Below are 13,211 nucleotides of genomic sequence, written 5' to 3'. Positions count from 1 at the left end.
ACTGCTACTTGTTGAACTCATTTTGAACTCAAATGAGAAAATCTCTCAAATTTGCTTTTTGTCTAACATCATTTCCCTACTCTAAAATAAATAGAGGATAACAGTACCATACTGTTTTGATTGCTGTAGCTTTATAGTAGAGTTTGAAGTCAGTGAGCCTGATTCCTCCAGCTCCATTTTTTGAGATTGCTTGGTTATTTGAGATCTTTTCTGTTTACATACAAATCTTAAATTTTTTTGATCTGATAAAATACTGTTAGTAATTTGATAGGGATTGCATTGAATCTGTAGATTACTTTGGGTAGTATAATCATTTTGATCACACTGATCCTTCTAGTCCCAGAATGTATATTTTTCCATCTGTTTGTGTTACCTTTGATTTCTTTCATCAGTTAAATAATCTTTGGAGTAAAGGTGTTTTACATCCTTACGTAGATTTATTCCTAGCTTTTTATCCTTTTTGACACAATGGTTAAAAAAGAAAAAAAAAATTACATTTGTTTTTGGAATAAAAATAACGTTTTTGAAAAACTATTAGACATAATTGGAAAAACAACCTTGAGCGTTTTTCTGATTAAAAAATTAACAAGTTGAAATTAACACAAAAAAATTAACATTATACAGAGAGATGAAAAATAAAAATTTCTTATAATTTTCAGATTATTATACTTTTACTCAGCAGCGCAGGAACCTGAGATTCAACGAAGTGGCATATCATTGCTATCATTGCTATTAGGAATCTCTAATATGTGTTTTCTCAACACTGCCAAACAGTTAAATCAATTTAAGCACTAGCTGTCTGGAGAAGAGTCAGATACCGCAGTTTATGAGCTTAGTCCTATAAGACAGCCCTCTGCTACTGCACCCACACTTCAGATGTCAGTCGTGAGTTCTGGTTGTCACCTGGGTTTCTAACCAACCCATTACCTCCTCCTTGGGTCCGAAGAGTAAGTCACAGAACTCAGAGAACATTGTACTCTTGAGATTACCAGTTAAGTATAAAAGGGGATTGTAAAGGATACATTCAAGCGGCCAAGTGACATGCATAGAGAGATCTGGAAGGGTCTCAAGTTTTTGTCTCCAGAACTGGGGTGTACTACCCTCAGCATGTTTTGTTATCAACAAAAGACACATTTATGGCTCCCATCACTTAAGAAATTCCAAGAGATTTAAGAGCTCTCCCAGAATAGGTGGCTCGGTAGGTGAAGAACCCACCTGCAATGGAAGAGTTCCTGGCAGACATGAGTTTGATCTGTGGGTTCGGAAGATCCCCTCGAGGAGAAAACGGCAACCCATTCCAGTATTCTTGCCTGGAGAAGCCCATGAACAGAAGGGCCTGGTGGGCTACTGTCTTCAGGGTCGCGAAGAGTCTAACACAGCTGAAGTGACTGAGCAGGCACCCGTGCCAGAACAGAGACTAAGACAGTTCTTAAATTTGTATTTCTTACTATCAGTAAACTGAAATGAACAGGAATGGGAGACTGTAATTCAGATGACCATTATATCTACTGCTGTGGGCAAGAATCCCTTAAAAGAAATGGAGTAGCTCTCATAGTCAACAAAAGAATCCAAAATGCAGTACTTGGATGCACTGTCAAAAATGACAGAATGATCTCATTTCCTTTCCAAGACAAGCCATTCAATATCACAGTAATCCAAATCTGTGCCCCAACAACTGATGCCAAAGAAGTTGAAGTTGACTGGTTGTATGAAGACCTACAACATCTTATAGAACTAACACTGAAAAAAAAATAAAGGTGTCCTTTTCGTTATTGGGTATTGGAATGCAAAAGCAGAAAGTCAGGAGATACTTGGAATATCAGGCAAGTTTGCTCTTGGCATTCAAAACATATCTGGGGAAAGGCTAGCAGTTTTGTCAGGAGAGCATGCTGGTCACAGCAAACACCCCATTCCAACAACCCAAGAGACGACTTTACACATGGACATCACAAATGGTCTACACCAAAATCAGATTGATTTTATTCTTTCCAACTGAAGATAGAGAAGCTCTCTACAGTCAACAAAAACAAGACCTAGAGCTGCCTGTGGCTCAGATTATGAACTCCTTATTGCAAAATTCAGCTTTAAATTGTAGGGGAAAACCAATAAGCAACTGATGGATGATCTAAATCAAATCTCATTTGATTATACACTGGAGGTGATGACTAGATTCAAGAGATTAGATCTGGTAAACACAATGCCTAAAGAACTAATGGATGGAGGTCTGTAACACGGTACAGGAGGCACTGACCAAAACCATCCAAAGAAAAAGAAATGCAAGAAGGCAAAATGGTTGTCTGAGGAGCCTTTACAAATGGCTAAGGAAAGTAGAGAAGTGAAAGACAGGGGAGAAAGGGAAACAAAGATGTAGCCAACTGAATGCAGAATTTGAGAGAATAGTACAGAAAGATAAGAAGGCCTTCTTAAATGAACAGTGCAGAGAAATAGAGGAAAACAATGGAATGGGAAAGACTAGAGATCTCTTCAAGAAAACTGGAAAGATCAAGGGAACGTAGGACATAATGGAAGCAGAAGAGACTAAGATGAGGTGGCAGGAATACATAGAAGAACTATACAAAAAAGATCTTAATGACCCAGATAACCACGATGGTGTGGTCACTCACCTAGAGCCATTCATCCTGGAGTGTGAAGTCAAGTGGGCCTTAAAAGGAAGCATTACTACAAACAGAGTTAGTTGACATGATGGAATTCCAGCTGAGCTATTTAAAATCTTAAACGATGATGGTGTTAAAGTGCTACACAGAATGTCAACAAATTTGGAAAACTCAGCAGCGGCCACAGAACTGGAAAAAGTCAGTTTTCATTTCAATCCCAAGGAAGGGCAATGCCAAGGAATGTTCAAACTACCATACCGTTGCACTCATTTCATATGCTAGTAAGGTTATGCTTAAAATCCTTCAAGCTAGGCTTCAGAAATGTATGAACTGAGAGCTTCCAGGTGTAAAACCTGAGTTTAGAAAAAGCAGAGGAACCAGAGATTGAATTGCCAACATTCACTGGATCATAGAAAAAGCAAGGGAATTCCAGAAAAACATCTGCTTCCTTGATTGCACTAAAACCTTTGACTATGTGGATTACAACAAACTTTGGACAATTCTTAAAGACATGGGAGGACCAGACCATACCTCTCTCCTGAGAAACCTGTATGTGGGTCGAGAAGCAACAGTTAGAACTGAACATAAAATAACTGACTGGTTCAAAATTGGGGAAGGAGTATGAACAAGGCAGTAAATTGTCACCCTGCTTATTTAACTTATAAGCACACAGAGTACATCATGCAAGATGCAAGGCTGGATGAATTACAGGCTGGAATCAAGATTGCTGGAAGTAATATCAACAACCTCAGATATGCAGATACTACTACTATAGATGTCTGGCTCTCAAGATAGTCTTACCTAGAGCCAGACATACTGGAGTGTGAAGTCAAATGGGCCTCAGGACACATCACTACAAACAAAGCTAGTAGCTTACTAGCATATGAAATGAGTGCAACTGTATGATAGTTTGAACATTCTTAGGAGAATCTAGTGGAGGTGATGAATTCCAGCTGAGCTATTTCAAATCCTAAAAGATGATGCTGTTTAAGTGCTGCACTCAGTATGCCAGCAAATTTGGAAGTTTGTCAGTGGACATGAATTTGAGCCAACTCTAAGATAGTGGAGAACAGGGGAGCCTGGTGTACTGTAGCATGGTGTTGCAAAGTGTTGAACATGACTTAGCAACTGAACAACAAATATATCATTAATACAGAATTGGTACCAGAACTTGAAAACTTTGTACCTTTCAAATATTCTGTTACCATGTTAATCATAGTCTAATGAGGCCCTTCCCATAGAGATTGGTATCTTCAGGTTTCAGCAGTTTATGGAGAGCAGGGAGAAGCTAAGGAAAGAAAGAAAAGCTCATGGCCAGAAAGAAATTTTATCTTATAAGACAGTTTGATTCACAGTAGCTTGTACTATCAAGGAATAATATTGAGAAAGGAATGGAAAAAGATTGATAGTCAGAAAACAGATACTTTTACCTTTATTTAGCTATGCCTTAGGAGAATCTAAGAATCAACAGTTGGTTTCTAATGCTATCTAGGAAGGAGCTGTTTTCCACCATAGAACCTACCTGTGGTGTCTACTTCTACTTCTGTAGGCAAGTGCATTTCTGTCTGTATAAGTGTGCTGGTGTCACCTCTGGGTCATGGCCATGGTGTAGTGAACATGACACCCTTGAAGGCCCTTTGCCTGAGATTTCAGTCACGTCATTCATCTGCCTGTATACAACTTTCTGGTTGGTGAACCGTGTGTTCTGTTTTTTATTCAGAAAATATGAATGCATGTCATTGAAGTCCACATTTTCCCTTACTCTCATAGATGCTGTCAGAGGAAAATTATGCATTTTAATGGAAGCCAGATTATCAGCCCTCTATAAATCAGAAAGTGACTATGAGATCATTGAAAGGTGAATATACAAATCATTGATGTATACATGTGTGCATCTGTGTGGTGTTTGTGTCTTTAGCTTTAAAAAGTGAGATACTTTATTGCCCAAGAGTTATATATATTATTCAAGTTTAATCAAATATATTCAAGTCACATGTTCTAGCACTAATGACTTAGGAACAAGGAAATCAGAAAGAAATGGTAATTTGATGTGGCTTCAGCCTCATTTCTTTGATGATTTTAATCGTGAGTTTGCTTCTCTTTTTTTCTAGATTTCCTGGTGCCTCTCTCAAAGGCAAGAAATACAGGCCCCTATTTGACTATTTTTTAAAGGTGAGCTTAGAGACCTCTACCACAGGCACTCTCCACAACCTATGTGTTTAATAACTGGAGTGACATTCATGTTGTCTTATTGTTTATATAAGCATGCCCGAATCCAAAACAATTTTGTTTAGATATTTAAAAAATTAAATTCTGTTCATATTGCCTTCTTGTTTTAATGATTAAAATACTATATAAAATTTTAAATAGTTTTCTCAAATTATGTATGAAATCAGTTATGTTTGCATGTGTATATTTTGTATTGCTTATTATCACCCAGGAAAGTCATTGACGTCAGGTGTTGTTTGGGATTTGTTTTTACAAATTTAAAATAGTACTCAGAATAAAACTGTGTGTTAAGTAACAGTTCATTTCAAGGAATTTATGAGGTAAGTTCTTTAAGCTCAGACATTTAGTAACTTAATTTTCATCAGAGTCACAGAACTGTTTTATGTGGTTTTTCATTTTCTGTTAACAGAATCCACGGCTGTAGTTGTAAACTTCAGCAACAACAAAAGAATGAAAACAATAGGAATTTCCCGTTGATTCCTTAATCTGTTTATTTGTGGTTTTCCTGGGTCTTCGTTGCTGCACGGGCTTTTTTCTAGTTGTGGTGAGCTGGGGCCACTCTCTAGTTTGAGCACACTGGCCTCTCTTGTTGAGAAGCACAGGCCCTAGGTGTGCAGGCTTCAGTAGTTGCAACTCCTGGTCTCTAGAGCACAGCCTCAGTAGTTGTGGCTTAGTTGCTCTGAGGCCTGTGCAATCTTCGTGGACCAGAGATCAAAACCGTGTCTCCTGCATTGGCAGATATGAGCCACCAGGGGAGACCTCTTGTATTGGTTCTTATTTATAGGTCTTGGAGCGAAATGAGCAACACCCTCAGACCTGGTTTTACACATTGGAAATTATATTCAGCTGGACGTGGCATTAGCCAGCAAAACCTTACATCACAGCCTGGGATAAAATATTTACTTAACCTCTGTTCTGGTTCAGTGTAGAGATAATAAGAGTTTGACTAATGCAGGTGGCATTTGTCCACAGCAACACCTGTGTCTATGCTGCTGTGCACTTGAGTGTTTTCCCGTATTTGTTATTTCCTAACTAAAGGCATTCTTCCTCATTGCATGTTGTTGCTAACGGATTGCTGAATGCTTTACCTGGTGTTTCACTAGGCATTCTCCACTTGACACAAGGCAGTCCCGCTCCCTAACCATATCTCCTAATGTTGATTTAAACATATCCTTTGCTTCCATCATACTTTTCCATCCTTTTCCTCTGTCCCTGCCTTTTTTTTTTTTTATTGTTTTCCTCCTGTTTTTAAAAAACCTTCACCTTTCTTTATTGTCATATCAACTTGACACTCTTCAAGAGTAAACTCAGATGCCCTCTGGGGAAAGCATTTTCGGAAACGTTTCTTTGATTTCTCCCTCTGAAAAATATCATTACTCCATTCTTCTGTATCTTAACTTATTTTTTAATATTTGTTTTTATTTGTCTTAAAACGCTTGCACTGTGACCTTTCTGTATTATAGACCCTATTGGGAAGACCCTATTGAGACCCTAAGGAAAGTTCAGCCCTTTCAGAAAATGTACATGGACACAATAGTTAGGAACTTTGGGTGAAGTCACAAGTCTCTCTGGAATATGCATTCAGTTCATACTGATTTAAGATTTTTAAGAATAACACATATGTGTTCAGTTATCTTCATAAAATTTCTAGAACATTTGGTAAGTTTTAGAATGATGCTGCAAATTCTTTGACTTAAAAGAAAAATCATCTGGTGTATATGTAAAATACCCATGTTCTGAAGTTTTAAGCAGAGCTATGAGAATAGATGCTGTCTGTAAAGTGCAACAGTATAGCTCTCTGTGTGAATGCTAACCCAGTTCAGACCCTGCCCCCCAAGATTCAGCAGGGGTAATACCTTAAACTGGACTCGAGAAATAGGAACGCAATGCAGCATTTCTTTGTCTACAGTTAGAAACAGTAGGATCTTTTGTATTCCCTCTTCTTACATCTGATTCTGAGGATACACATATTATCTCTCCGAGTTTAAACTATTGAAAAGCACCTATCACACCACACCAAAAATGTTTCCAGATGATTTGGGTTAGAGCAATTAAAAATTCAGAGTCATCTTTCAAGTTTAAGTGACTATCAAAGAATTAAAAGAGCTGTGATGTGGTTGAATATAAAATTGTGTTTGGAACCCAAAGGCCTTCATCATTGAAGGCCTGGCTTCAACATTACTTAGTTGTATAATCTGGACAAACAATTCCATCTTTATCCAGAGTTTGTTCATCTGTGAAATTGAAATACAACCAGAATATTTTTAAAACATGGGACTGCCAATGCCTTTTTCACTGTAGTATAGGATTAAATGTGAAAATCATTTCTGAAAGTACATTTTACAAAGGCAGAGGGATAAGAAAGCACAGGGTCAGTTTGACTGAAACAAAGGGTATGTGAAAAGAAATACTAAGAGACGAAGGTAGAAAAAGTAGGTCTGTAGTCTTATATGTAAAAACCTGACTTTAGTTGTTACCAAAAAAATCAAACTGAAAGCAATTCTCCTCGGTGTTACAGTACTTGGAGTACCTGAATCTAGAACTTATAACTTGGCTCCCATTCTGATTCTTTCAAAGTTTGCCTTTTATTACTGAAAAACCTGAGCTGACCTGAAAGGAAAAGGAACAGCAGCAAAGTGTTTTCAGTGATTGGAAATACAGCAGGAAGGGAATTGTTGAGGAACACATCTTCTGAGACATTTTAAGATAAACTGCGTACTGGGGCAGGGGTAAGGTTGGAAGAACTGATGAAAAGTTCTGTGACTAAGGAAGAAATTTTTGTATGTAAGTCTTTAGATAACAATTTCATTTATAAATGGGGAACTGTTATTCATGGAAATGATTTGAATTGGCACATTTCTTCCCAATCTGAATTATTCTGTCTGTTCTATTTCCAAAAATTAAGTGCTAAAATTTTTTCAGGGTCTTACCAAAAACTATTATTAAATTAATATTATGATATGGTTTTATTTTATTCTTTAAGCCCGATAACCTTTCTTTTCTAGTATAAAGAGAGTGGTGCTTTTACTGTGCTTGTTGACAACTATGTGAAAGAGGAAGAAGGCACTGGGATTGTACACCAAGCTCCTTACTTCGGTGCTGTGAGTAGTATAAATCTTGCAAGTGTACTTATGAGAAGTAAATGTCATTGGCCACTAAGTTGTGTGTGTGTGTGTACGTGTATCACAGAAAGATGTTTCTCACTGTTGTCCAGACTGTGGAGATACATCCCCCCAAAGAGAAAAAAACTTGCGTCTGAAATTCCTTTCCATCCTGAGCTGGTTCTGAAAATGGTGGGCTAAATCCTGAGCGTTGCTAGGCATTTTGTTTTTCTAAAAGGCATGCAATGTTTTCATCCATTCATTATTTAAATATTTCCTATACACTTTGTGCTTTATGTGGAAAAGGAAATGACAATCCACTCCAGTATTCTTGCCTGGAGAATTTCATGGACAGAGGAGCTTGGTGAGCTACATACAGTCCATGGGATCACAAAGAGTTGGACACCACTGAGTGACTATCCTTTGCGTCTTATGATATGCAGCTGGGAGTTTCGACAAGGGCACATTGAGTTATACAGTCAACACAGCCATCAAAATGAAGAAAAGTTCCATCACCTCTGCTGTGTTGTTGACTAAATACTATATGGTCAGAAGAGAGACTTTGATTTCTTTCTTCAGAGCTATGCAGCGTGATTAACTTAAAATTTTTCCCAGGATCAGTTCAGTTCAGTCACTCAGTCATGTCTGATTCTTTGTGACTCCGTGAACGGCAGCACGCCAGGCCTCCCTGTCCATCACCTACTGCCGGAGTCTACCCAAACCCATGTCCATTGTGTCGGTGATGCCATCCAACCATCTCATCTGTTGTGCCCTTCTCCTGCCTTCAGTCTTTCCCAGCATCAGGGTCTTTTCAAATGAGTCAGCTCTCCGCATGATGTGGCCAAAATACTGGAGTTTCAGCTTCAACATCAGTCCTTCCAGTGAACACCCAGGACTGATCTCCTTTAGGATGGACTTATTGGATCTCCTTGCAGTCCAAGGGACTCTCAAGAGTCTTCTCCAACACCACAGTTCAAAAGCATCAATTCTTCTACACTCAGCTTTCTTTATAGTCCAACTCTCACATCCATACATGACCACTGGAAAAACCATAGCCTTGACTAGATGGACCTTGTCGGCAAAGTAATGTCTTTGCTTTTTAATATGCTGTCTAGGTTGGTCATAGCTTTCCTTCCAAGGAGTAAGCGTCTTTTAATTTCATGGCTGCAGTCACCATCTGCAGTGATTTTGGAGCCCAAAAAAATAAAGTCAGCCACTATTTCTCCATTTGTTTGCCATGACGTGATGGGACGACCAGATGTCATGATCTTCGTTTTCTGAATGTTGAGCTTTAAGCCAACTTTTTCACTCTCCTGTTTGACTTTCATCAAGAGGCTCTTTAGTTCTTCTTCACTTTCTGTCATAAGGGTGGTGTCATCTGCATATCTGAGATTATTGATATTTCTCCCGTCAATCTTGATTCCAGCTTGTGCTTCCTCCAGCCCAGCGTTTCTCAGGATGTACTCTGCATATAAGTTAAATAAGCAGGGTGACAATATACAGCCTTGACATATTCCTTTTCCTATTTGGAACCAGTCTGTTGTTCCATGTCCAGTTCTAACTCTCGCTTCCTGACCTGCATACAAGTTTCTCAAGAGTCAGGTCAGGTGGTCTGGTATTCCCATCTCCTTCAGAATTTTCCACAGTTTGTGATCCACACAGTCAGAGGCTTTGGCATAGTCAATAAAGCAGAAATAGAAGTTTTTCTGGAACTCTCTTCCTTTCTCCATGATCCAGCGGATGTTGGCAATTTGATCTCTGGTTCCTCTCCCTTTTTTAAAACCAGCTTGAGTATCTGGAAGTTCATGGTTCACATACTATTGAAGCCTGGCTTAGAGAATTTTGAGCATTACTTTACTAGCTTGTAAGATGAGTGCAATTGTAGGGTAGCTTGAGCATTCTTTGGCATTGCCTTTCTTTGGGATTGGAATGAAAACTGACGTTTTCCAGTCCTGTGGCCACTGCTGAGTTTTCCAAATTTGCTGGCATATTGAGTGCAGCACTTTCACAGCATCATCTTTTAGGATTTGAAATAGCTCATCTGGAATTCCATCACCTCCACTAGCTTTGTTCATATTCATAGTTCCTAAGGCCCACTTGACTTCACATTCCAGGATGTCTGGCTCTAGATAAGTGTGAGTGATCACACCATCGTGATTATCTGGGTCATGAAGATCTTGTTTGTACAGTTCTTCTGTGTATTCTTCCCACTTCTTCTTAATATCTTCTACTTCTGTTAGGTCCATAACATTTCTGTCTTTTATTCAGCCCATCTTTGCATGATATGTTCCCTTAGTATCTCTAATTTTCTTGAAGCGATCTCTAGACTTTCCAATTCTATTGTTTTCCTCTATTTCTTTGCATTGATCATTGAGGAAGGCTTTCTTATCTCTCCTTGCTGTTCTTTGGAATCTGCATTCAGATGCTTATATCTTTCCTTTTCTCCTTTGCTTTTTGCTTCTCTTCTTTTCTCAGCTATTTGTAAGCCCTCCTCAGACAGCCAATTTGCCTTTTTGCATTTCTTTTTCCTGGGGATGGTCTTGGTCCCTGTCTCCTGTGCAGTGTCACAAACCTCCATCCATAATTCTTCAGGCACTCTGTCTACCAGATCTAAAACGCTGCTGTAGGGCTCTGAATTATCTGAATGATCCTTGAGTTAACTTCAGTTGAGAGAGTAACAAAAGTTGGTTACAGCAATAGGTCAGAATACTGAAAAATTCTGTAAATCTGTTGCCTGACATGCTTTTCTCCTGCCATATCCACACTTAACTATTTTGTACTTCCCTTCCTCCTTTCTCCTTTGCCCTAGGACGATTATCGGGTCTGTATGGATTTCAACATCATTCAGAAAGACTCTCTCCCTATTTGCCCTGTGGATGCCTCAGGCTGTTTTACAGCTGAAGTGACAGATTTTGCAGGACAGTATGTGAAGGTTTGTATCTATATGACTTAGAAAGGTGTCAGTTTCATCCTACTTCTTTTATTAATTCATTTTTGTTAAATAGCTTTCATATCTGGGATTTTTTTTTCCCCAGGAAGTTGGTTTTGTTTTGTTTCAGCATATAAAATCAGATCAGCTGCTTTCCAAGGTCTAATATCTTCAGAGGATGCATGCTGTAATTTCAAGGGTAGGAATCCGAAAAAATGAACTATGGTTTGTGACTCAGGAAGCAGCTTTGTGATCTTGTGTAATCACTGCTAATTGAAAATTTCATTTCTTAAATGATCTGGAACATACTTTAAAAGTACTTAATGTTATACAATAGCTGAGATATGGACCAAGTATTTTTATAATACTTTTGTTATTCATGTGTTTTATTCACAGTAAAGGAAACAAAATAACAGATTTTAGTAATATACTTAATTATATTGTATTAGTAATTATTGTGGGATATTTTAATGGCTAGATTTTAATTTTTTAAAAATAGGATGCTGACAAAAATATCATCAAGACTCTAAAGGAACAAGGTCGACTTCTTGTTGCCAGCACCTTCACCCATAGCTACCCTTTTTGTTGGAGGTGAGATGAAATACAGCTAGAGCTTCAGATTTGTGAATATACTTGATTCGTAAACCCATTTCATCATTTCGTGTTTCCCATCTCATTTGTATCCTTTCAAGTTAGTGTGTGGAGACTTCATTTTTGTTTTAATGCTAATTTTATGAATTCACGTATATAGTTATTTTATCTTTAGATGTTAGAAAAATAGATCTGTACCAGTGTCTTTTGTGTTGAGATCACATTTCTCTAGGACGAGATATATCTCTACAATTTTCTAATGGAATTTAGTGAGAAATAGCATGTGGTGTAAGACATCATACTCTGAAGATGTGGGTTAAATTGGAATGTTCAGTGGCATCATGTTTCATTCCTGTTTCCTCTTTGCTGAGGTTGACATCATTTCTTAGACAGCTGTCACACAAGCAGAACTACAGTTTTTCTCTTGTTAACTTTGATTTTCCACCATTTGTGGAGGGAGATACTAGACATTAGTATTTGCAGTAGAAGACCCAATACATGATGGTGATATGAGTAAGAAACTAAAGGTCGGTCTTACCCTCGGTCCCTGCATACCTCAGTCTGACCAGCCACATTCTGCATTTTTGCTTTCCCAGGTCAGACACTCCACTCATTTACAAAGCAGTGCCTAGCTGGTTCGTTAGGGTGGAGCACATGGTGGATCAGCTGCTGAGGAACAATGACCTGTGTTACTGGTGAGCAGTTAAATGTGTGTCTTCATAATGTCCTTTGTCAGTAGTTAATATTGGCTTATACTTCCTCCAAATTATAATCATTTTAAAAGCCATCTTTAATTGTATAGTAATAGCTATGTGTTATTTTGTTTATTCAGGAACACAAAATAATTTAAATAATTTTGTATAACAGAAGTAGAATCCCTCTCATGATAAGACATATAGGGGAATATTTTTCTTAACCCAGTGAAAATGAGAAGTTGCCATTCATTTGATCTGAATGACTTTGGAAAACTGGCAAAGTCCCCTAGCTTTATGTGATAGTCATTTTCAGGATAAAAATTTATCTTTGGAGGTACTACAGCAGCCATTTAATACTTTATTTTTGACACTTGTTGAGTTCTTAAAATATGGTGATGCCTTGTGTACTCTGGCTTCATAGATAAACACTGCAAGGATAGACTCCTTGTTCTTCTCAGCTAATATCTAAACTGCAGAGAGGTGTTACAGTAGTTCTTCCCCTTTGCCATAGTGGGTATGTTCCAAGACCCCTCCAGTGGCTGTCTGAAAACACAGATAGTATTGAATCCTAAATGTGTTTCTCTGGTAGCTCAGTGGTAAAGAATCTGCCTGCAGTGCAAGAGACACAGGTTTGATCCCTGGGTCAGGAAGATCCCCTGGAGAAGGAAGTGCAACCCAGTCCAGTATTCTTGCCTAGAGAATCCATTCACAGAGGAGCCTGGTGGGCTACAGGTCATCAGTTGGACACAACTTAGTGACAAAACAACAGCTGAACCCTATACCTTATATACGGTGCTTTTCCTGTACATATTTACACACCTGTGATGAAGTTTAATTTATAAATTAGGCACAGTAAGAGTATCCATCACTGCTTTTGTACTTTGGGCCCGTTATTAAGTAAAAATAAGGGTTATCTGAACACAGGCACTGAAGTAGTCAACAGTTGACTTGGTAACTGAGCCTGCTAGGCTACAGTCCATGGGGCCACAAAGAGTCGGACGTGACTGGGTGACGGAGCAGGTACACTGTAGGTGCAAAGGTGGTCTAAGTC

General features: G+C 38.5%; 1 protein-coding gene across 1 annotated transcript in view; it reads left to right on the top strand.

The window, feature by feature from the left end:
- The window catches only part of IARS1 (isoleucyl-tRNA synthetase 1), a 79,000-nt gene that overhangs the window by 23,992 nt on the left and 41,797 nt on the right, over positions 1-13,211 (top strand). Inside the window, exons 8-13 of the mRNA XM_052645378.1 lie at positions 4,386-4,473; positions 4,727-4,787; positions 7,850-7,945; positions 10,755-10,877; positions 11,374-11,465; positions 12,062-12,160. Coding sequence (XP_052501338.1) covers positions 4,386-4,473; positions 4,727-4,787; positions 7,850-7,945; positions 10,755-10,877; positions 11,374-11,465; positions 12,062-12,160 — 559 coding nt within the window. The remainder of the gene's footprint in view (positions 1-4,385; positions 4,474-4,726; positions 4,788-7,849; positions 7,946-10,754; positions 10,878-11,373; positions 11,466-12,061; positions 12,161-13,211) is intronic.

The sequence above is a fragment of the Budorcas taxicolor genome, chromosome 8 (assembly GCF_023091745.1).
Source record: "Budorcas taxicolor isolate Tak-1 chromosome 8, Takin1.1, whole genome shotgun sequence".
Lineage (NCBI taxonomy): Eukaryota > Metazoa > Chordata > Mammalia > Artiodactyla > Bovidae > Budorcas > Budorcas taxicolor.
This window is presented reverse-complemented; position numbering and strand designations above follow the sequence as displayed.